Consider the following 22937-nt stretch of genomic DNA (forward strand, 5'->3'; position numbering starts at 1 on the left):
AAATGTTCATGCCAGAAATGTGAACCAAACCAAACACCATGTTGATTTATGACACACTCATTTGAATGTGCTGCAGCTTGAGTGCTGGTGGACGGGTGTTATGTGTTGCCGGGAGAGACTGTAGCGCCGGGCTGCCGTTCAGACACATCAAAGGAGACCGAGATGGAGGTCAAGTCCCTCGTTAACACCGCGTGCCAGTAGCTAATGAACACAGCCCGCTTAGTAGAGCCATTTCACACTCATTTAGCACGCCAGCCAGAGGAAGCAGACACTGCAGAGACAGAGTGAGAGACTGTGCGTGCGTGCATGTTTGTTTTTATGGCTACCAGACAGAGAGACAGACACACAGACTTCTTTGTAGTTATCCCTGGAGCATTCTATAAGCATTGCCTTGCGCTCTGCATGAGTCACTTTGGACACCCAGTGAGGCCGAGGCATTGTCCCCACGTCTTTGGGCTGTAGGATTAGTTTCCCCTGGAATAAAAAAGCATGCAAACAGACAAACACACAGACGTGGTCGTGCAGACATCTCCACGTCTCCAAAGGCTAAGGGAGAAGTCACAGTGAGGTCAGACTCGTTTGGCTGAACAGCAAGACACCCTGTTTTTCCACCAAACACACGTACACACACACACACACTTCTCAAGTTGAAAACCACATGAAGGCATCTCTTCGCACCTCATACTTCCACAGAAAGGGGAAGTAGGCTGCTTGAGTTGCATAGAGGTCCATTTGCGTGTGGCACCAACTAAACCCAGTCATCCCACAGACCAGCTCCTCTACTGCCGAGCACCATTTTGAAATAAGAGTCGATGAGATGAAGCACTTCCAACCTCTCTAAGTGTTTATTAGAGATAATACAGTGTTGGTCATTTTTAAAAGACTTTTTGTTTACAAAATAAACACGGCAAAAACAAGACAGCAATGTATCAACCGCAGGGTAAACCACAGATTGTGAAATACAGCCTCTCCCATCCTCTAACTTTCTCAACAATGACTGACACACACACACGTAAATTCATACACACACACACACACACACTGTACACCTCTTCATGCCAGGCACACAGGCAACACAAGTTGCATATTTCATTGCAACGTCTCACTTCCAAGGCTAAGAGCAGAGTGCAGAGGTAGAGATGCCTCAGCCAGGTCATTCTGCATGCAGACACACACACACACACACACACACACACACACCTATCCATCAAAACAACCAAACGCTCTCCTGATTCCAACCGCCCACAGTCCACTGACACACATTAAGAGAGCACACAGGACAGCACACAGTTAGATAATGCCATTTCCATACCGCGTCTGTGTGCCCGGCAAGAATCAGTATTAAGACTGATGGTGCTTTTAAAACTTTTATTTTGGGTAATGCAGGTGTGGAGCAGCTTTGGGTGGGTGTATGTGTGTGTGTGTGTGTGCGTGTGTCAATGATGAGTTTTAACACTAAAGACACTGAAAACGCTGATAGAAAAACACCACTGGCTTTTTGACATGACTCTTCTCCTCCCATATTTAGTTTCTAGGTCTCCACCCTGATACCTAAAGAAAACGAGAGCGAGTAAGTGAGAAAGAGAGAGAAAGAGAGAAAAAGAGAGCGAGTGAGAAAGAGAGAGAAAGAGAAAAAGAGAGCGAGTGAGTGAGAAAGAGAGAGAAAGAGAGAAAAAGAGAGCGAGTGAGTGAGAAAGAGAGAGAAAGAGAGAAAAAGAGAGCGAGTGAGCGAGAAAGAGAGAGAAAGAGAGAAAAAGAGAGCGAGTGAGTGAGAAAGAGAGAGAAAGAGAGAAAAAGAGAGCGAGTGAGTGAGAAAGAGAGAGAGAGAAAAAGAGAGCAAGTGAGTGAGAAAGAGAGAGAAAGAGGGAAAGAGAGAAAAAGAGAGAATGGGAGTTGCTGTTTTTGCTGTAGTCACTGGTCTGCTGTCTAGTTTTAGTTCACATCTATTTTGCCATTCTATCACTCCCACCCACCTCCATGTAGACCCAAAATATACAACGCTTTCTTAAAATGTACATTGTTTTACAATCATTCCTCAGGAGAAATGAGAGAGGTGCGATTGACATGTGAACACAAGGGGGAGGTGTGTGTGTGGACCTGTGTGTGTTTGACAGAAGCTCACAGCACACACACTCCAATCGTCTGTCCATTCATGCAGTCCAGCTCCTCTACTGGGCATCACGTGATGGTGTCTGGGTGTCCGGTCTTAGAAGGCCTGTAAATGAAGTGTGTTGTTCGTACTTTCTTCTTCTTTTTTTTTTAAGGGGCCGGTATACAGGATGTGTGTTTGAAGAGAAATCACCGCACATCCTGCTTGTCTGTGCAAACACCAGCATCCCCCCCATTCTCCGGAATCCTCAACACACATCCACATGATGAAGAGTTCCTCCCCAGCTCCTCTGGGTCCTCCACTCCTGCGTACGAGTCCACGCTCTCAGCGCTGGGCCAGAGAGAGGGAGAGAGGCTGGGGGGGGGGGGGGGGGTGCGTGAGTGTGTGCACACATGAGCACCAAGGCTTATTTGTGCAGTCCACTTGATGTCGACACACACACACACACACACTCAAGTAGTTCATCGGTGGAGGCCGGTCAAATGATGTCCAGGGCTTGAGGATTGGGGACAGCACCATCCCTCACCTCCACATGCTCCTGTCTCTCCACCCCCAGCCCGACCAATAGGGGGAGCAGTTGGGGTCGAGGGGCTGATGTGGATGTGGGTGTGTGTGTGTGTGTGTGTGTGTGTGTGTGTGTGTGGGGGGGGGGGGGGGGGGTTGGTCTCAGGTCCAGCTGGTGCTCTGCAGCTCCCCTCGTAGCCAGGTGGGCAGCGCCTGGCCCAGACGGTTCATCAGCCGCAGCAACGCCAGGTTGTGCTCACGGTAGTACTCCGTCAGGAAGGCACGCGTCTGGAGAGGGGGCACACACAGACGCACACACAGACACACACAGAGAGAGAGATCAGTACATGTTGCTAAATACCAGTCAATTTTAACTTAAAACATACAGAGATCATAACATGCTACAAAGTTATATGTTGTTAAGTAACTTTCTCCTACATGCCTAGTCAAGTAATCAAAGCAAGATTATCATTCGCAATATGTTTCTGTACACACACAAGAATCTCTCTCTCTCTATGTATGCGTATAAATACACACATGCACCGTACTGTGTTTATGCTGTGTATATTTAGCCTGGCTAGCGCCACCACTTCTCAATGAGACGTGGTCTGGGAACCAAACGTTCATTTTCTCGTATTTGAAAAAAATGCCCAGATCCGTTTATTGGGTGCCACAGATGTCTATCAAATGCGTCTGTGCATAGCTCATCATCGTCTTGCTTTCCCCCCTGTTCTGTGATTGGTTCCCTATCTCAGGCGAAAATTTGCTCCATCGTCTCCAGGCTGCCTTAGCAGCGTGAATCAAATCGCGCGCAAGGCAGCATGGGAACACCCAGGCTAGTGTATATTGAGTATATATTGCATCATACATTGTGTTTTCCCCACTTTAGGACAGATTTGCTATCGACCGCAGAGTGAAGACAACAAGCAAGAGAGCAGACAGACAAAAACTCGTCTACGCATCAGTGTGGAGCGCTGGATTTTGATGAAGACATCCAGACGGCAGCTCAAACAGGCTGCAGGAGTCAGTGGAGACGAATGCCCTCTGGCAAGCCAACAGCACCAAAGAACCATTCAATTAAAGAGCACTAGTCAGGAGGACCAGATTACCCTGCAACACCACAGGAAATGATGAAATAGGATAGTAGGATAGGAGAGATGGAGACAAAGAGAAAGAGAGAGAGAGAGAGAGAGAGAGAGAGAGAGAGAGAGAGAGAGAGCGTGTAGGAGAGGGGGAAAGGAAAGAGCCAGACAGACACTGATTGAGAGCAGAAGGGCATGGTCCAGGGAAAGTTGGAGTCCGAGGGAAGAAAGAGAAGAGAAAGATAAAGAAGAGGAGGAGGAGGAGGAGGAGGAGGAGGAGGAGGAGGATGTCGGCCTGTGGGTGGCCCCATAGGCTGAGCACATCACGTGAGTGTGTGAGTGAGTGAACAGTGGGAGCTCGGCAATGGCGCCTTGCTAGATCGTCCTTGCCAAAGGGGTCTGGAATGAAAGATTGTGTGTGTGGGTCAGTATGTGTGTGTGTGTGTGTGTGTGTGTATGTAATGTGCACTTGGGCGACATACCTCAGGGGCCATTTCTGGATATTTCCTGCCTTTACTTTTTCCTAGACACTTTGGACGACCTCCCTCTATCCTCTGGCACCAGAAGCCTTTGTTCTCATCGAACCTAACACACACACACACACACACACACACACACACACACACACACACACACACACACACAGGATACATCAGTGAGTATAGGTGTGAGAGATCAAGGATGTGTGCTCTGCAACTTTGCCCACTAGAGCAAATGTGGTTATTTTATGTGAAAGTGCTTTCTGATGTGTTGGAGATGCAGGTTAATAAGTATGGTGTTTTGTGCATTCTCTGTGTAATGCATTTATGTGCAGCGGACTGGCAAAGTAAGCCTGGGTGCTATAATACAGCAACTGAGTGAAATGTGTTGACTGACAGAGAGTGTGTACTGTATGTGTGTGTGTGTGTGTGTGTGTGTGTGTGTGTGCTACTTACAGGAGGGCCTGTGTGTAGTTGAAGATGGGGGTGACTCCCAGGAACCTCTGGATGCCGTCCATCACCAGCACAGGGTTGGAGCGCAGCAGGGATCCGTCCACTATATGCAGCTGCACAAACCAGCCAGTGCAAGTTACTGTACGCTTCTCATGCAGTGTCCAATGCAATCGATTGACTGATTCTGTGTGTGTGTGTGTGTGTGTGTGCGCGTGTGTGTTACATGCGCTGTTCTCAATGAATGCATATGTGTCTGTATATTTCATGCACCAAGTGATTTTGGTGATGAGTGACAAGTAGTGTGTGCGTCTGTGTGGTTGTGCATGTGCACAGTTATTAACGTTTTTCATGTGACGTATTCTAGGTTCTATAGCTTTGTTTACATCCAGCTGGTAGGCAAGGGACAAGTTGAACCCATTGAACATCGTTGTCTGCAGCTGCCTCTCAGTAGACTACATCTCTTTATTTCAGCAATGTCAACATTTCAGGCATCAATAACGGTGATGATGAAACGTTATCCCATTGTTCAATATTTGATAGCCTATCACAGGAACGTTGTTTCGCTAAAATCGCCCTGATTTGGTGCATTGATCTGTATCGATAACGTTATGGGAGAACCCGCATGTAGCTTCTAGCCTAATGGTAGCCTAACTGGTCCGTGTAACGCTTTGCAGTGCTTTGTTCTATTTGTTCCATCCATCGGGTCCAAATAAAAAATGTGTTCAATAATCCAATTTTCAATTTGTTTTAACTGGTCAGCAAATAGATAATTGCTGCTATTTTCTAAATGTGTCATTAGTCACGCAAGATAAAGAAAACAGAAACTGGATTGGAAACAAAAGTAAAATTCAGTTAATATTGGATTTTGGCCCCTTTTTTTTTTACTGTTTTTGTTGGGCTGAACCACGCGTAGGGGTTGGTGACCTGATAGATATTGGCGCGCGGTGTTGGTGATCACATTTTATCAGCGGATGTAGAGCATAGACTGTAAAAAATAGATGTAGAGATGGAGGGCTATCAAACACAGTTCCGCTTGCATCAAGGTGCCAAGCGATTGATAATGTCAGCTCGAGATCAGAACTTCAGATGCAGAGGGAGACATTGCTGCGTCCTGACACTTATGAGTAGGCCTACGTGAGCTCTAGTAGCCTACAGGCCAATGTAGGCTATTTGCTGTTGAAATTAATAAATGGATAAACGGATAAATTAGGCTCACCGTTGTGTCTTCGTTTAGCCTAATGAAACCTAGTCTAGCGTAAAGCGTTAAATAAGCAAAAATACCATGTCAAACAGTGCTCGGGGTAGCCTGTATAGCCCGGTATAGCCAAGACTGACGTCGATGACATTCTGCTTTGGGTAATTATTTGCTATGGCATGGCTATGGTATTCAAATATAGGCTACTGTAGATATGTTCAACATAGGCTGAAAGTTATGTTTAACGTGCCTTCTCCCAAAAAGTTTGTCATTAATCTCTAAAGTAATGAGTCAAAATCACAAACAACTTCAGGCGGCGCTCCCTTCCACCATCTAGCCTGGCCCAGCTAGATGGTGTTCTCCCCCCGGTGTTCGTGGTTCAGTCCAATCACAAGGGCAAAAAAGGAAAATTAGAAAATTGACGCATCATTTCAATTTTTAACTTCTGAACAGAAAACCGTAACTGTGCTCAATTGAAAATCAAAATAAGCAACAATAACCCATTTACTGTGCCGTCCTAAAGAATGGATAACGGATTTTTAAGCCTATTTTTATATTTTTTCATGTGAATTCTGCAAATAGAACATAGCACTGCAAAGCGTTACACGGACCCTAACTTTTTTTCTCTGTTCAAAACTCAGTTTACACGAAGACGATAGCCTTTCTTAGAAGCTGTGAAATTTGACCAGAAAGGAACATGTCTTCCTTCTGAAAGCTGACACAAAATCAAACAATATTTGATCATTTAACTTCAACTGAACAGCGACAGGTTTTGGTAGGCAGTAGACTCAGCAGACGTTAAAACGGTAGCCTAGGCTACGGTTATAGCCAGCGTCAGTCAGCATAACATTAATGGCGTTAGTCATGAATCCTGTAACATATTATATCATATAACATAACAGCGATGGCTTATTCGAAGACGATCTGCATGGATATATAACCACCCAGAAAAACTAAGAATGTGAGTGATAAAGTTCATTAATTGTATGAAACTTTTTATTAGTTAGGCTGTTATGCTAGCTCTGCCTTTAAATATGTTGTTATTTTGGTCATGTGGACTTGATTAAACGGGTAAAGATAATTCATAAACTGCTTATTTCTTACATGACTGAAGCAGTAGCCTAGGTTCAACAGTGGTGTTTGAGGTTGCTGTGTTAAGTTGTTGTGTGTGATCGCTAAACAATTAGGATCAAATCAGTTTATTTTGACATACGGGAGTTAGCCTAAGTGACCTGTAACGTTAGCCTATAGCACATAAGCCTATTCTGTTTTCATTTATCAGCATTTGTTGTGATTATATAATCAAATGACACTCATGATAACTTGAAATAGAAGGACAGAAGATAGGTGATTGATGTCCACAAGCACGAATTTCACGAGACAAATTAGAACAAACTGTTCCGGTAAAAATAATCTTGCCATGTTTAAAATGCTGCACTTTATCCCTTCATAGCCTATCTCTGGCAATTAATTTTTGGATGACTGTAGATTTGTATTTTAGCCTACGTCTTCGTAGACAGTAGGCTATCTTGAGAATAAAAGACTTCACAGCTGTTAATGATCATCCTCCACAATCACCAGGATAGGTAGGCTAAACGGTCGTTCGTAGCCCTTTTGCTTCTTATTGTAAAACCAACTGTTAGGGCCTACACAAGTGGTCGGCATCCCGGTCAATATTTGATATTAAAATTTCAATTTTGAAGCTATTTGTAACTATGTGTAGCCTATGCAACCCGACTGTTGTAGGCTTGCCTACCACTCTCTGCAGTGCCTTGCCTACCATTCTTGCCTACCACTCTAGTTGTAAACAAACGGTCACATGACATTATGACGTAGGTGCAAAACCTTAATAGGGGAAGAACCAGGTTTCAAGGTGAATTTATTGGCACACATGGTCCTACTTGGAAAGATGAATAGTTTGGTAACCACTGGCTTGTTTGTGTGTGCGCGCGTTTGTGGGACAGATATTGTAATCGCCAGTGCTCTAGGTGTAGGGTGTACTCCCAAGGCTTGTGTGTGTGTGTGTGTGTGTGTGTGTGTGGGTACCTGGCGGGAGGGGTAGTGCAGCAGCCAGCGTTCAAGGTGTGTGGCGTACTCTCCAGGCTTGAGACATCGGTTCTGGAGGGTGAGCAGCTCAGGGGGCGAAGAGGGAGGCGCCATCACCACCTGAGGGAAGGTGTGGTTTAGGGCCGCAGGGTCCTGATGAGCCCTCTGATGCTGGAGGCACACAGGCACACACACACACACACACACACACGACTGAATTAATAAAAAAAAAATATATAGTTTCACGGTCTTGAAACACTGCTTTGTGTCACAGAAAGATAATTAGCCGCCAGCTCCTAGCGATGCTTGCTAAGCCATGCAGAAATGCTAACAGAAGGGAACATGCTTACACTGCACTGTAAATTGCTTGCGATAAAAGAGACTGCAGGCGAAGCTGAAGTAAACCAGAAGCAAACAGCAATAAAAGTGATGATAATAGACTCCTAAATAAATCGCACGGAAACCCTGACACCAAAGGCAGCTCATCTGCAGAAAGACTAATGTGTCTGATGAGGCTGGTACACAATAGCTGTTTGACCTCCAGGGGGTCCAGGGGAATGGCACCTACCTGGTACCAGGAGTAGGCACGGTCGGCCGGGTTGATGAGGACGGCCAGGACTTTGACCCGAGGAAGAAGGGCGGCTGTGCGCTTGGGAGTCGCCTCACTGTCGAAGTAGTTGGCACTTTTTTCAAACATGAAGTCTGTGCTGACATTGGAGGGGAAAGGGAAGAAGTCCATGTACCTGAAGAGACAAGGAATGTCAGAAATGAGAGAGGAAGACGGATAGATGAGAGTGAGAAAAAGACAGGAGAGAGAGAGAGAGAGAGAGAGAGAGGAAAGAAAGAGACAGTGTGTGTGTGCGTGCGTGTGCTTGTGTGTGAGTGTGTGTGCGCGAGTGAGTGAGTACAGACAAAAGACCAATTACTATATTGCACAAACCATAAAAGAGGTTTGAACAAAGCTGGTCTGTCTGGGTGAGCGTCAATATGCACGTCTTTGATTACCACTGTTTGAGTATGTATTCTTGTCTGTATGAATAAAGTAATAAGTATTGATTTGTATAATAAAATATATTTCTTGTGCTTAACAATTAACTTATGTTATTACACGGCTTTTCATAATGCTGCAGAATGCTCCATTCACTTGAATAGGCCTTCCCAACGTTTGGTGTTCTGCTATTTTTTGATAACAGACCACTGTCAAGGAAAATGGGTTTTGACCTTGTTATTCATAGATAGATAGATCTATCTATCTATATAAAACTATTTTAAGAAAAGGTATAAGTGTGGCCACAGTTCGGCTGTGGCATGGAGGGAGGGGTTATGCATATGTGCTAATATAGCACGCAAACAGTGAGGCAGAAAGACAGTGGTAAAAAGTGGCTAGTGGACAGACAGTATCCAAACATGGAGGGGGTGAAGAGGCAGACAGACTATGAAGAGAAGTCTATCTCTCTTCTTCCCTTAAAGAAACACCAAAGAGTTTTTTGTACCTTAAAATAATGTTTCCAAAATCGTTTCAGTGGTTCATCAACTCGTAAAAGGGTGAACGGCAATTCTGCATTCGCTTCGCGGCCCTCTATCGGCTATAACCGCACTATGTAAGTTTGCCAGATCGGGTAGCGGATCTGTAGTTCGATGGAATGAGACATAAGAAACTACAAATTTGACTTGCATCTGATGTCGCAATACATCGTACTTTTATAAATCATGCAAAATATTCTACCTTGTCTGTGGACATCGTTATTTGCAAAGCCGGTGCTGGATAAACAAATAGCGTGCGTGCAACAGAGGGAAAGTTCTTTGGTGTTGCTTTAAGTGGAGCATTGAACAGTTCAATGGCCCTGGGGACAAATGACTTTCATATCACTCCGCACGTAGTCTGGTCACGCCTTGCAATGGAACATCATTCAAAAATGAAAGCAGGTGGTTGATCAGCTGTGTTCTAAAGAATGTTTAAGTTCAGCGTGTGTTGCAACTATTTGTTTCTCAGCAAAAGCCACGATGAAACCAAAGTGTCATATCATGTGGTGCTTAATTTTTCGTTTAGGCAAGTAGCCGTGTAATAAGCCAGATAATGTATAGAACACCGGTCATTATCGGAAAATAAGTCCCTTCGAGACGAAGCAAGACCCCTCCGCTGGCGTGTCGGGGTCCTGTTCGCCCCTAGCGGGACTTATTTTCCGATAATGACCGGTGTCCTATACATTATCCCTTACATAACACAGCACTACCACATAGCACACATTGTATATTGACTAGCACATAAACTACTGTGCATGTGTGAGAAGGAGAGGGCTAGGGTTGGCGTTACCAGTCGATGCCGTTGTGGTAGTTGTTGCCGTTGAAGAACTGGATCTCCTCGTAGGTGACGGGGCTGGGGAAGCTGCCGGTGATGGCTGGGTGGAGCGTCAGGAACGAGTGCAGCGCCGTGGTGCCTGAGAACGCACAATGGAGGAGAGGAAGAGGGGGAGGAAGGAAGAGGGGATGACAGAAGAGGAGAGGAGAGGGGAGGATGCTGTGTTATTAACTATTGCCAGGTATTGTTAACAGTGGAGGAGTTCCCATAGCTCTGTTGGATTGGTAACCTGAGAATGCCCTGTTATTCACTATTGCCAGCTCCAATGCCGTTAACAATACCTGGACAAAGTCTGGGAACATACAACGTAAATAATGAACAAGCATGAGAAAGCAAATGGAAGAATTGTACAAATGTAACGCATGAGGGCAATTTTTTTAAATAGCAAGAGCCAGGTTACCTAGATGATGTGTGTGGACTGTCAAATATAAGCCTCCTGACTACGATGTAGCATTAGGCAGGAGTTTATCGTATAAGGCAGAGAAAGTCATTAAAAGCAAATCCTTTTAAATTTACACAGCTGAGAGAGTGAGAAAGAGATTCAAATATTTAACTTTATGAATTACGTTGCAGCTCGATAAACAAACTAGCTGATGTGCTATGTGAATAATACAGAGAGCCGGGTAGGACTAACTGGACAGGCACTATGGAGTGTGCTGATGTTGATGATTGGTGTTCTAGTGGGACCACCACAATTGACCATCTGACCAGCACCACACACAATGCACAGCACTTCTGCTTACAGGCACCTGGCTGAACTGGGACCAGTGCTTTTCTGAAGATCTTCAGATTTCCTCACTGTATTCATTTCACCTGGCTGAATAGGGACCTGTACTTTTCTAAAGATCTCCATATTTCCTCACTGTCATTCATTTCAAGCTTCTTCAGCTTTAATCCTCAAGAGGAGCAGAGGCTAAACAACCCCTTTCAGACTAGTTTGAACTGTTTGCCCGAGGATAAAATGGATGATGTCGTCCTACCGGTCTTCTGAGGCCCGACCACCAGGAACTTGGGCAGCCGGTCGCAGGTCTTCTCCTTGGACCAGATGTCCTTGTGTCTCTTGTCGTGACAGGGGTTCTGGAGAGATGGATAATAGACGAGTGAGCCGCAGTCATGAGCACAGAGTTATGCAGAGGCAAAAGAGGTCAAGAGCGTCCACTTACATACAACACATACATTTGAAAATCATCTCAAGAGATAAGCCTTTACAAATGGCAGTTACAATCCTTTTTGACCTACAATCTACCCACTGGGTTAAGAGAAATGCCTAATTATCAAATGCCAAAAAGCTGAAAGTGGAGATTTAAATGTAATCTATTAGCGTATCTTTCTCGCGCCCCCTCTCTTTCTCGCTCTCGAGTTGTACAGCTGAGATTATCTTGAGATAAAAAGAGCTAGAGGCATTCAATTTAGTCTGATTGTTACTACTTTGGTGCCCAAGGCACTTCACTTCATATTCATGAGCCTGCCTTTCCTACAGTGATTTTTAATCTGCTCTTATCGTTACCATCAGCCACACTACTCTAAAGACCCAGTCAAGTGGAGTCAACCTGATGGAAAAACCCAGGAGACCAGCAGTCCATAATTCCATTCCTATTCAGTCTTATGTTCTATATAATACGATACTACTGACTCCAAATACCCAAAGTTTGTGGCCAAGTTGATAATTATTGAACATCTGAAGAGTAAGAAGTAGCACATACAGTTCCTACAGTTCTTGAGAACAAGCTGGTAATATCTCCACCTCAAACTGAAGCTGCATTCAGACAATAAGAGACTAGCAGCGATGTAGCGACAAGAAACCATGGAATGCTAATGAACTTCAGGGACTTCGAGAGAGAATAATAACAGCTAAATAAGAATGGGAGACGGCACACATTGCACGACCAAGTTCAGTCAACGTCAAGTTTTGAGGCAGAGACGATGGCGAATCGCAGACCGTCTGCGCCCAGCTTAGGACCGTTACAGACAATTTCATAACGTCACAGGTGTCACAGGTGGGGGAAGGTTGGGGACGCGGCCGCCTCACCTGCCAGAGCGGGTCCCTCTCCTCGGGGGACATGTCGAAGTACTTCTGGGCGAGCTCCACCGGGGGCAGCGTCTCCAGCCGCAGGTTGGTCCAGCACTGGACGAACTTCACCAGCGACTCAAAGGTGTACAGGCCCAGCCGGTCGTTCCCGTAGTTGGACAGGTGGGTCATAAAGATGCTGATCTGAGTGTGTGTGTGCGCGTGTGTGTGTGTGTGTGTGTGTGTGTGTGTGTGTGTGTGTGAGTGTGAGTGTGTGTGTGTGTGTGGGGGGGGGGGGGGGGGTAGAGGAGGAGAAACAGAGAGGACAGACTGTAAGTGTTGAACTCTTTCTACAAAAAGTAGATCACTAGGAATTGTACTTGTACTATGACTGTAAAAAAAAAGCAATCCTAGTCCCATCTGTTCATACCCCAAGCACCTCAAGTAATGATAAATGTATTAATGTGCTCCTCTCTGTCCTTCAAGCATCTTTGGAGAGGAAGCTAAAAAAAAAAGTCTCTGCTAAAGGCCTATATGTAGTGAGTCTGATTCATCACCAGTGGCTATTAAATCTCCTGACACAAGCCGATGGGAGGAATCTCACAGCATTCGCTTGAATGAGACAGAACCCTTGCCATAGGGCAGAAGGAGTGCCACCAAGGACACACGTGTCTAAAAAGAAAAAAGAGAAAGAGAAAGAGAGAGGGGAAAAAAAGTGTGTGTGTGTGTGTGAGGACTCACGGGGTTGAGCAGGACCGTGAGGAAGAGCTCTCCGCCGCGGATGCTCTTGTCCAGCTCCTTGGAGCCTCCGGGGTACTCATTATAGAAGATGGTGTGAGTGAAGAGGCCACACGTCTGCCTGGGGAGGACCTGTAGACAGAGAGAGAGAGAGAGAGAGGGGGGGGGGGGGGGGGAGAGGGAGAGGGAGAGAGAGAGAGAGAATGAATAAGACAGAAGTCAGAAAAAATCAAAAGTTACTATGGGTAAAAAGGGAAGTGAAGTGAACTATTGTGTCTGTGTGGTGTTAACTCCTTTTGCTTTGCTGGTATTGGCCAATATTCTCTCCAATAATGCAAGGGCACACACACACACATATACATATACTTTCACAAATGTGTATGTATGAATATTTGTGCGTAAGCGTACGTATGTATATGTTTATTTGCGCGCGCGTGTGTGTGTGTGTGTGCGCGTTAGGGGTGTAACGGTTCATGTATTCGTATTGAACCGAAACGGTACGGGCGTCACGGTTCGGTGCATGAATTTACACGGAGAATACACGGTATAAAAATACATAAAACTCCTGTGCGGATTAATCAATTACTGTTAAGTAGCGAGAGTTACGGGAGTTCTTTAGCGACACCTAACGCTAATCTGTAGCCTCGCCTTAGCTCTGAAGCTCTGATTGGCGCCTATGTTTTTTTTTTTGTCAGGTCGTCGGTCGAGTCCGTCAGTCAGACCCACAAGAGTTAGAGGATCCGCTGGTCTCTTTAAGATCGCAAGTTTGAGAACTTCAGTTACAGTAACGTTAGTACAGGCGAAAGAGTGGTGGATGAGATGAAACTGTGTGTCGGCGTTGTTCAGCAGTTGTTGGGTATGTGAGTGGAAAAAATGCTACACATATTCGAAGCCATCACCCAGATGATGTAGGCTACCAATCACTGAAACGAGGGGAAAAAACTTACCTTGCGCTTCAGCAGCCTTTGGATACACATACAAATAGGGCCAAAACCTATGGCTTAAATTAAATGATTTCGTATTGACAGAAGGCTATGTAAATCGCGTGGTAATTACCTTTATGTTGGCGTAACTTGTAACTTCTCACATGAGGAGCTGGTAGTGTTAAGTGCATAGACAGTAAAATAAAGTGACCAGGCTAACCAGGCTAATAAACAAACCATGCTACGTTGAGTTAACGTCAAAGGGCAAAGTCACGTGACTTCTAGTTGTAGTCTGTTTATGAAATTTAAGGAGCAATTTCGTTTTTTTTTTTTTTAAGGCAAAATAGTGTGATATTTTCACAGTTAGTAGGCTAGATTATTACTTTACACACAATAAAAAAAATATTGAGGCAAATTGTAGACCCTTCCATATACAACTAAATACAGATGTTGAAGGTCTTGCTTTAGTGGATTTTTAAAAATAATTTTTCTATGTAATTTGCACTTTCAGAAATGTGTAGACCTATTTTCAGTTTTATAGCTGATTGTCTTATTTTGTTTACAAGTTACAGATGGAGTCTGGGTACTTATTGTACTGTTTAGCCTACATCTTACACACTTCAGGCTGTTGCAGATAGCTCAGGGAAGAGACTGTATGACACTAGGTGGTACAGCCTGAGACATGTAAAAAAAAAAAATGCTTTCTGCATTTTTGTTTTGCTTTTCCCTCCATTGTACCGAACTCGTACCGAACCGTGATGTCCGAACCGAGGTATGAACCGAACCGTGACTTCTGTGTACCGTTACACCCCTAGTGTGCGTGCATCTGTAGTGTGTGTGTGTGTGTGTGTGTGTGTGTGTGTGTGTGTGTGTGTGTGTGTGCGCGCGCATGTGTGTACCTGAATGCCGTTGTGGATGAAGCCGCGGCGGTGCCTGGCTGGCCGCAGGTGGGGGTACTCCTCAGTACTGGTCACTTTGATGCCCCACACGGCCTTCCAGGCCTCGTAGAGCTGGCTGTGCACCGGGTAGACCCCAGAGTGGTGCGGTGCCACCGCATAGCCCATGTCTGTGGGGATGCCGTGCTCCTGAGGAGAGGAGAAAGGGATGGGGCAGGGCGAAAGAAAGAGTAAGTAATGTAAATTGTAATGTAAAGAGTATGTAAATATACATATTCTTTTGATCCCATGAGGGAAATTTGGTCTCTGCATTTATCCCAATCCGTGAATTAGTGAAACACACACAGCACACAGTGAACACACAGTGAGGTGAAGCACACGCTAATCCCGGCGCAGTGAGCTGACTGCAACAACAGCGGCGCTCGGGGAGCAGTGAGGGGTTGGGTGCCTTGCTCAAGGGCACTTCAGCCGTGCCTACTGGTCGGGGTTCGAACCGGCAACCCTCCGGTTACAAGTCTGAAGCGCTAACCAGTAGGCCCCGGCTAGAGTAGAGAGGAGGAGAGGAGAGAGGGATGGGGTAGGGCGAAAGGGGAAGAGAGAGAGATGGGGTAGGGCGAGAGGAGAGAGGGATGGGGTAGGGCGAAAGGGGAAGAGAGAGGAGGAGAGGAGAGAGGGATGGGGTAGGGCGAGAGAAGGAGTAGAGATGGTGACAACCAGCAGCATTACAGCACATTAGCGAAAGGATTTATGGCACAGTGTGGTGCACACTCATACACAGAAACATAAAACACACACACACACACTTTTTCCCTCTCACACACACACAGTTGAAACAGCTAATAGCACAGTGATAAATGAGACCAACATGGAAGTGAGAAACACGCTCTCACACACACACACCCCCCCAGCTAGCCAACTCCCTTCTCGTGGAAAAATAATTCTTCATCAGGTGCTGAGGAGACCTCATTCGCATCTCACTCCTCCACATGCAGACTCTGGCCAACCAACAGGGGGCAGCACAGGCCTGAGGTGTCTCGCAGGAGCACAATAGGCTGAGCGCTATGAAATCATTATTAGCCCCCAGGGAGCACTAACATTCCCTCCCATGAACAGCTTTTGCTGCTTTCCCAATTTGTGTGCCAGCGCATGCTGTTAGAGGAAGGATGAGTGAAAGTGTGTGTGTGTGTGTGTGTGTGTGCGCATGCTTGCACGTGTGTGTGTGTGTGTGTGTGTGTGTGTGTGTGTATGTAAGAATTTCATCACATTCTGATGGTGAAGGCAAGATTTGAATTTGGATGCAAATGAGTGCTGCAAGGGACATCAGTGCGTAAAGGTGGTGTGTGTGGGCGAGAGGGAGGGCAGGGCTAATGGTTTAAGGCAGTGGGAAATGAGTATGTGTATGTCTATTAAGTATATGTGTGTTCAGTATGTGTGTGTGTGTGTGTGTGTGTGTCTATAACCATGTCTGTGTGTGAGCGTATGTGTGTGTATGTGTGTGTGTGTGATTGAAAGGGTGGGATGAAAGTGTGTGTGTGTGTGTCTATTAAATAGGTCTGTGTGTGTTTCTAAGCATGTCTGTATCTGTGTGTGTGATTGAATTGAGGGGGGGAGGGGGTAGAGGGGTTTTGCCTGCTGCCCTTGCTCACTGCAGAGTCATTTGCAGGCTCATTAATCCATGATGGGGGAGTGAAGGCAGCCCCCCCCCTTCTGCCGCGGGTATCCATGTGTCACACATGTTTGTGTGTGGGAGTGAAGAGGAGTGTGCTACTTAGTATTCATGACCATTGACACACACACACACACACACACACACACACACACACACCTAGCAGCAAAATCCAAAGACTATCATTACATCAAGGTATGATGGGTTTTAACAAGCCAACTGGGGCCTCCTTATCCTCTGCCCATCCTCTACAAGGTGCATCACAAGTGGAAGGTCAAGGACAAGGGGAAACAAGAGCAGAGAAAGGCTATGTACACTGAGGGAGGGGGAGAGAGAGAGGGGGGGTGAAAGAGTGAGATGAGAAAGAGATAGAAAGGTAGATGAGTGGGAGAGAGAAAAAGAGAGAGAGTGAGAGCGAGAGAGAGAGTGAGTGAAAGAGAGGGAGAGCGAACGGGCTATTTGTGATTATAGATTACGAAGCGCAGTCATTGCAGAGCTCTATACGATCACGAGGAGAAAACAAACAGCTCCGGTGAGTGGCAGGAGCAGAGAGGGGAAGTCAATAACAGCAGCGGGGGAAATGAGATAACGCATCATCTCAATGGCCAGTGACCAGACCCCTCACAGCCAAATATCTCCCCCCACCCCCTCCGCGCTCACACACACACACACACACACAAACACACACTCCAACCTCAGCCGCTCCCAGCTGCCAGATAACCGTTATCACCCGAGAGCTGCTGGCCTAGACGACAGAGGCACCGACCTCTGGTCAGCGGCCTGCTGGGAAGGACAGAACTTCACTTAAGCTTAGGACGACACAGACTTTGGAACCAGAAAGGATCAGGCTTCTCAAGGTGCCATTCCAAATTTAGTCAGATTCGTTTTATTTTTTGTGTTGCAATTATGTGCAAGTTCTCAGTTTTTTGTGATGATAAATGCTGTGATTAGGATACTGTACTTCACCTGAGAGCTAGCAGCCTTTTATAGAAACTGTGAGACCATGAGGGAGACCAGGCATCAAGGTGCCACCTTCACTCAACTTTTAAAATGACAGCCACTGTTCTCAAAATGTGTGAAAATGCTTCTTACAACCCTCTCACCTCCCTTTTCACACTAATTAAAGATTAAAGCTAAAACAACGCTAAAGTCTAAGTCTCCCATGTACTATGACCAGCAACAAATAAGGCCTTACTGGGTGACACAACCTGATGCTTCACTGATAAGCTCAAAAGACAAGACTGGCTCGACTTTCAGAGTGCTGCGTTTACTTCTGTCCAAGTGAACGGACACGCCATCTCTGCCACTATGGGTGAAGGGTTGGGGTGGGAGGGAGTTAAGGGAGTGCTGTGTAGCAGCATGACTTGGAAGTCTGGGGCTGCCGGTGTGGATGTTTGATGGTGGTGTTGTGCTTTAGGGCTGGCACCCTTCAGGGGTGCGGGTGAAGAGGTGTCAGGGTGTCGTTGGAGGCTGATTGGGGGGGGGGGGGGGGTTGGGGTGTCTCACCTGTGCGAAGAGCATGTTGAGGCGCATCTGCTCGGCCAACACGCTGACGTTGTGGAAGAGGTGTGGCTGCATGTGGCTCCACATGTGTGGGAACCACCAGAACTCCTTCCTGTGCGTCAGCAGCATGTCGTCGCCCTCGTCCTCCTCCTCCGTACCTGACAACCCACACGTTGGCGTCAGTCTCACCATGACAACCAACCCCCGCCACGAACACACGACAACAATGCCTCTCTGAAAAAGCTACTTACCAGCATGGTAGAACTTTCCGGAGAAGCCAAGGTTGAACGTGAAGTTTGGGACCAAGGCTCGGAGTTTGTTTTGCGTGTTCAGTAGGGCCTGGAAGTGAAGAACAGAAGAGTTAAAAAAAACACACACACACACACAAACTAAGATGAATTCATCATTCAATCACACACTCTGATGTTGACTGTACAACCACATCTCTCCTGCAGCAACATTTAACATCACACTACATTCATCACGACCAGCACCTTTTGGTCGTACCACAACATAACATCCCCTCCCATGGCAGGATGGGCTCTAAAACGGGCACCTGTGCATTGGGAGTCAGAGCATACTGTGGGCATCAAGGGCATGGCTGAATGTACACAGGAGTAATCCTCTCATTCCATAACCTGGGTCAGACATAGGTCAAGTCTGCAAAGCCCTAGAGCTTTTACTTGAAAAAAGGAGGCACGAGTGTGGTAGTGCCTGTGTGTGTGTGTGTGTGTGTGTGGGTGTGTGTACAGGGATATCAAATGGGGGTTGATGCAGAGAGATCTGCTGCAGCTGCAGCTAAAAGGCCAGGTTTTGATAAGTGAATTAGGGGAAAGCGCAGCCACAAATCAACTCGGAGCGGAGGGGAGATAGCCGCGCTGCTGCCGCAAATCAAACACGGAGGACGAGAGATAGCTGCCGCGCCGTCACAAATCTACACCGCGCCAGAACGAGAGATCTAACCCGAGTGAGAAAGAGAGTGTGTGTGTGTGTGGGGGGGGAGCGAGAACGAACAGACGAGCGAAGATAGATTGCCAGACACCGCCTTTCGATAAGAGATGCAATCACAGAGATCTGACTGCTTCTGGTGTCCTTGAATGTCTATTCATCCAATGTTTGTTTTCAGGTGAGGGGGGGGGATACATACTCTCTCTCACTCTCTCTCTCACACACACACACCGCAAAGCATTCAATGCATAGCAACGCGATACATTTCAATTTGGTGTAAAGCTTGCGCTGATTTGATTCCACAGAGGCCGGCAACAGTCTGTTAGGCACAGATGAGACATGCCTGATGGCCTACTGTAAACACACGGCTGCTAAAGCCCTTTCCACTCGTCTGCGGGCCTGATGGGCGAGACGGCTCCCTCCGAGAGAGCTGCTTCTAATTAAGTCCCTCCTTTTACCTACTGTAGCGAGGTCCTCTCACACACAACAGACGGTGTGGTTTCTCTAGGTTAAACAGCCGCTTAAAAAAAACAAAGGGGCTGAGAGGACTTCAATAACCACATATCTAAAAGGAGGAGAGGGTGGAGGATGGCCAGAGAGAGAGATGAGCGAACAAGACAACCATTGATAGATGTGTGTGTGTGTGTGTGTGTGTGTATATATCTATAGATCACTGGTTGTCTTGTCTTTCTCTTTCTTATAGGCATATATATATATATATATATATATATATATATATATATATATATATATATATATATATATATATATATATATATATATATATATATATATATATATATATATATATATATGCCCAAGAGAAAGAGAGAAAAATCAGGACAGGGAGGGAGGGAGAGATGCAAGAAGATGGATAGAGAGAGTGGCAGTGAGTAAGAACGTGTGTGAGAGAATGGGTGAGTGAAAGGGAGGGAAGGACAGACAGAGAGGGAGGAAGAGAGAGAGAGAGAAGCAGGAAATGAGATGAGGAGATAGTAACGGCCACATGGGAATATAGGCTGGGTGAACAAACCGCTGTTGCTAATAGCTACTACCTCAAGGGAAGGGTGGGCGGGAAAGGGGGCTGCGGGACAGGGGTCAGACACTGACCGGTGTTACCATGGCAACATCCTCTGCCATGCCAGTGTGGTCTAACCTGTGTCTGAAAAAGCCGAAGGACAACACACACACACACACACAGACTCACACAGACACACACAGACATGTCCTTGATGTCCACTTCACTCCAGCTAAAGTTAGCTGTGGTCGAGTTCTTTTAGAAGTTGTTTGGTGGTGCCAGCGCGCCCACGGGGCATCTAATCTGCACAGAGCTGCGGACCGACAGCTCGCCCGCCACGAGAGCCACGGCAAATCTCCTGCCCGTCTGAAGACAGCCGCCGCCAGCCAGACACACAGCAGGAGGAGGAGGGGCGGAGAGGAGAGGACACGGCCAAGGAGAGAAAACTGCCAGGACCAATTCGGTCTTCTTTGGTTGTGTTGGAGGCTTGTAGAACTGACAGCGCAGGGTGTGAACACTCCCGTAAAGCTTCCTTTGTCCTCGCACTGATCCTCATAACACCTATAGCAGCTGCCGCTCATGCAAATGTATTAAAACAACTGTTCAAGCAGATGTACTGCCAAGGAGTTTAAAGACATGTGACAATGGCATATCCTTTCCCACCAGATGCCCGAGTCAAGTGAGGTATCCATTCTGGCATGGATGGACAAACCTTCATTGCACTTAATTGACCGATCGCTCAACACGAGTCGCACTGCCGGACTACCAATGAGGCTCTGCGTGGTGCCTCAACAGCGCAGCGCAGAACGGCTCTGTGGCACTGCCAGTGCAATCAGACGGTCCATATTACAGCCTGGCACGGCGCGCCACTCCTCAACATCTGCCCACAAGTGAGTCAGCCAGCACCTGTCACGCACACATGCACACTCCTACGCAGAGTGACACACGCGCGCACGTCTCCTGCCGTAGGAAGCGAGCCGACGCTTACCCTGGGGCCCGCTGCGCCAGAGGGGCACTGTGCCCGCTATTAGAGGAGAGGCAGCACGGGACTCACACCATCATACTGGTGCAGGTGTGTGTGTGGGGGTGTGTGTGTGTGTGCGTGCGTGCATGAGTGTTACACATGTGGGTGTGTGCTTAGTTATTTAGGTTCCTGTACATGGCATGGAAGTATGTGTTTGTGTGAGTGGTTTTGTACATACAGTATGTGCATGTCTGATCATGCAACACCTGATAATGTGTGTATGAACTAAGATGTGTGAGTGCATTATATGTGCATAGGAGAGATGAGGAGAGGAGAGAAGAGGAGGAGAGAGGGGGTAGGAGAGATGAGGAGAGGAGAGGAGAGAAGAGGAGAGGAGATGAGATGAGTGTTGGGTGAGAGACCTCCAGCCCTCCTGCTGATTAAGGGGCCTGCCTGCTCTCCCGCTGGCCAGGTGGCTTCACAAAACACTCCAACGCTGAACAAAAGACCGGGACTGGTGACAGGTGCTCGCTCGGAAAAGCACACAGTCTGCCTGCATATGTGTGTGTGCGTACGTGTGCGTGTGTGAGTGAGTGAGAGAGTGAGAGAGAGAGAGTGTTAAAAGGAGAGAAAAAGCAGAATGACAGTAGGAGAGAGAGGGCAAAAAGGAGAGCCAGGAGGAGAAAGGGAGTGCAAGGGTAGAGAAAAGAGCAAGTAGGAGAGAGACGGAGAGAAAGGGACAGAGAGAGGCGAGAAGATATCACTGCATATAAGTATGCCCTCAAAAACATTTGCTCCATAGCCCTCGTTATCACAAGACCGGACTGCCTGAACATGAATGTCAGCCATTAGGTGCTCTATTAAGTATGAATGTATGATTTCAGATGAATGAAACTGTTCAAACTGTTCATATCACTCAGACCTTACATTCTCATTCTATAGCCGATCTCATCCACAAAGCCCTGTAAGAGTGAATAATTCAAATGTTGCATGAGCACTTTTCAGGAGGGAAACAATCCGAAGTTAGTCCCTTATCCCTTCCAGTGTTAGCGCTGTGCGCCTGTCTTCATGAGCTGTGGGCCTTTGTTGCACAGCTCTCTCACTGGTTCAGTCAACAAGGGGAGATCAAGGCGAGCTGGAGCAGCACGTGCGCCGTGGGCTGTCTGTTGGGACAGCAGGGTCTGTGTGTGTGTGTGTGTGTGTGTGTGTGTGTGTGTGTGTGTGCATCCATCTGCCTGTGATGTCTGGTGATGGGGAGGGACAGCGCAGTCCAACAGGTCCCTGACATTAGTGCGGCTCCAGACCTCGAGAGGCAGCCCGACATGCCCACTCTTCTCCACGCCACCTGCGTGCCACCCCATGTGCCCGCTCCGCCCCGCGCCACCTCCGTGCCACCCCACGTGCCCGCTCCGCCCCGCGCCACCTTTGGCCCGCCATCTCTCTCTCCCACCCCGTCTCTCCCGCCCACCCGGCCCTCCGTGGGAGCAGCTGCCATCTTTGTCATATTTTAATTGATGATGGGCTAATTAAATGCCTGACTGACTCTGTTGAGCCCTCTCCTCACTCAAGGGTACGCACACAAAAACACTAAGTGACACACTGTTGCTCCTAATGTCACACAAACACACACATGCACAAACACACACACACATGCACAAACACACACACACACGCACGCACACACAGCTTGGTTGGTCTCTGCAGGGGACATCGAATTCACCTCAATGTTCTGCACCCCTGTTACACTCCTCGCAGCACATCCCTGGTTGTGGTAGTCGGCGTCCTGATGCCTCATTAATTAGCCCATTATTTCTCATTAAGCGCCTTAATTTGGTTTGATACGTGCCGTAGAGGAGCAGCACCTCAGGGCAACGCTGCTTTTCTTATATATTTATATCCAGCGCAAAAACACCTCCCTCCGACACGCACCAGGCACACGACCGCCTCTCCACACAACCCTGGCAGAGCCCTGGGGCAATCGTTTTCTCTCTCTCTCCCTCTCACGCCTGTTCTCTCTCTCTCTCTCTCTCTCTCTCTCTCTCGCC

The 22937-nt window shown here is 47.1% G+C and overlaps 1 protein-coding gene across 1 annotated transcript in view; it reads right to left on the minus strand.

Moving 5' to 3' along the window:
* Positions 1 to 2715: 2715 nt before the first annotated feature.
* Positions 2716 to 22937, minus strand: part of ndst2a (N-deacetylase/N-sulfotransferase (heparan glucosaminyl) 2a) — an 85615-nt gene continuing 65393 nt past the window's right edge. Inside the window, exons 4-15 of the mRNA XM_042064900.1 lie at positions 18214 to 18301; positions 17966 to 18120; positions 14797 to 14982; positions 12978 to 13106; positions 12258 to 12440; positions 11209 to 11305; positions 10184 to 10307; positions 8438 to 8612; positions 7870 to 8040; positions 4632 to 4741; positions 4179 to 4281; positions 2716 to 2902 (exon numbers count right to left, since the gene is read on the minus strand). Coding sequence (XP_041920834.1) covers positions 2777 to 2902; positions 4179 to 4281; positions 4632 to 4741; positions 7870 to 8040; positions 8438 to 8612; positions 10184 to 10307; positions 11209 to 11305; positions 12258 to 12440; positions 12978 to 13106; positions 14797 to 14982; positions 17966 to 18120; positions 18214 to 18301 — 1647 coding nt within the window. The 3' untranslated portion in view covers positions 2716 to 2776. The remainder of the gene's footprint in view (positions 2903 to 4178; positions 4282 to 4631; positions 4742 to 7869; positions 8041 to 8437; positions 8613 to 10183; positions 10308 to 11208; positions 11306 to 12257; positions 12441 to 12977; positions 13107 to 14796; positions 14983 to 17965; positions 18121 to 18213; positions 18302 to 22937) is intronic.

Source organism: Alosa sapidissima, chromosome 16, assembly GCF_018492685.1.
Source record: "Alosa sapidissima isolate fAloSap1 chromosome 16, fAloSap1.pri, whole genome shotgun sequence".
Classification (NCBI taxonomy): domain Eukaryota; kingdom Metazoa; phylum Chordata; class Actinopteri; order Clupeiformes; family Clupeidae; genus Alosa; species Alosa sapidissima.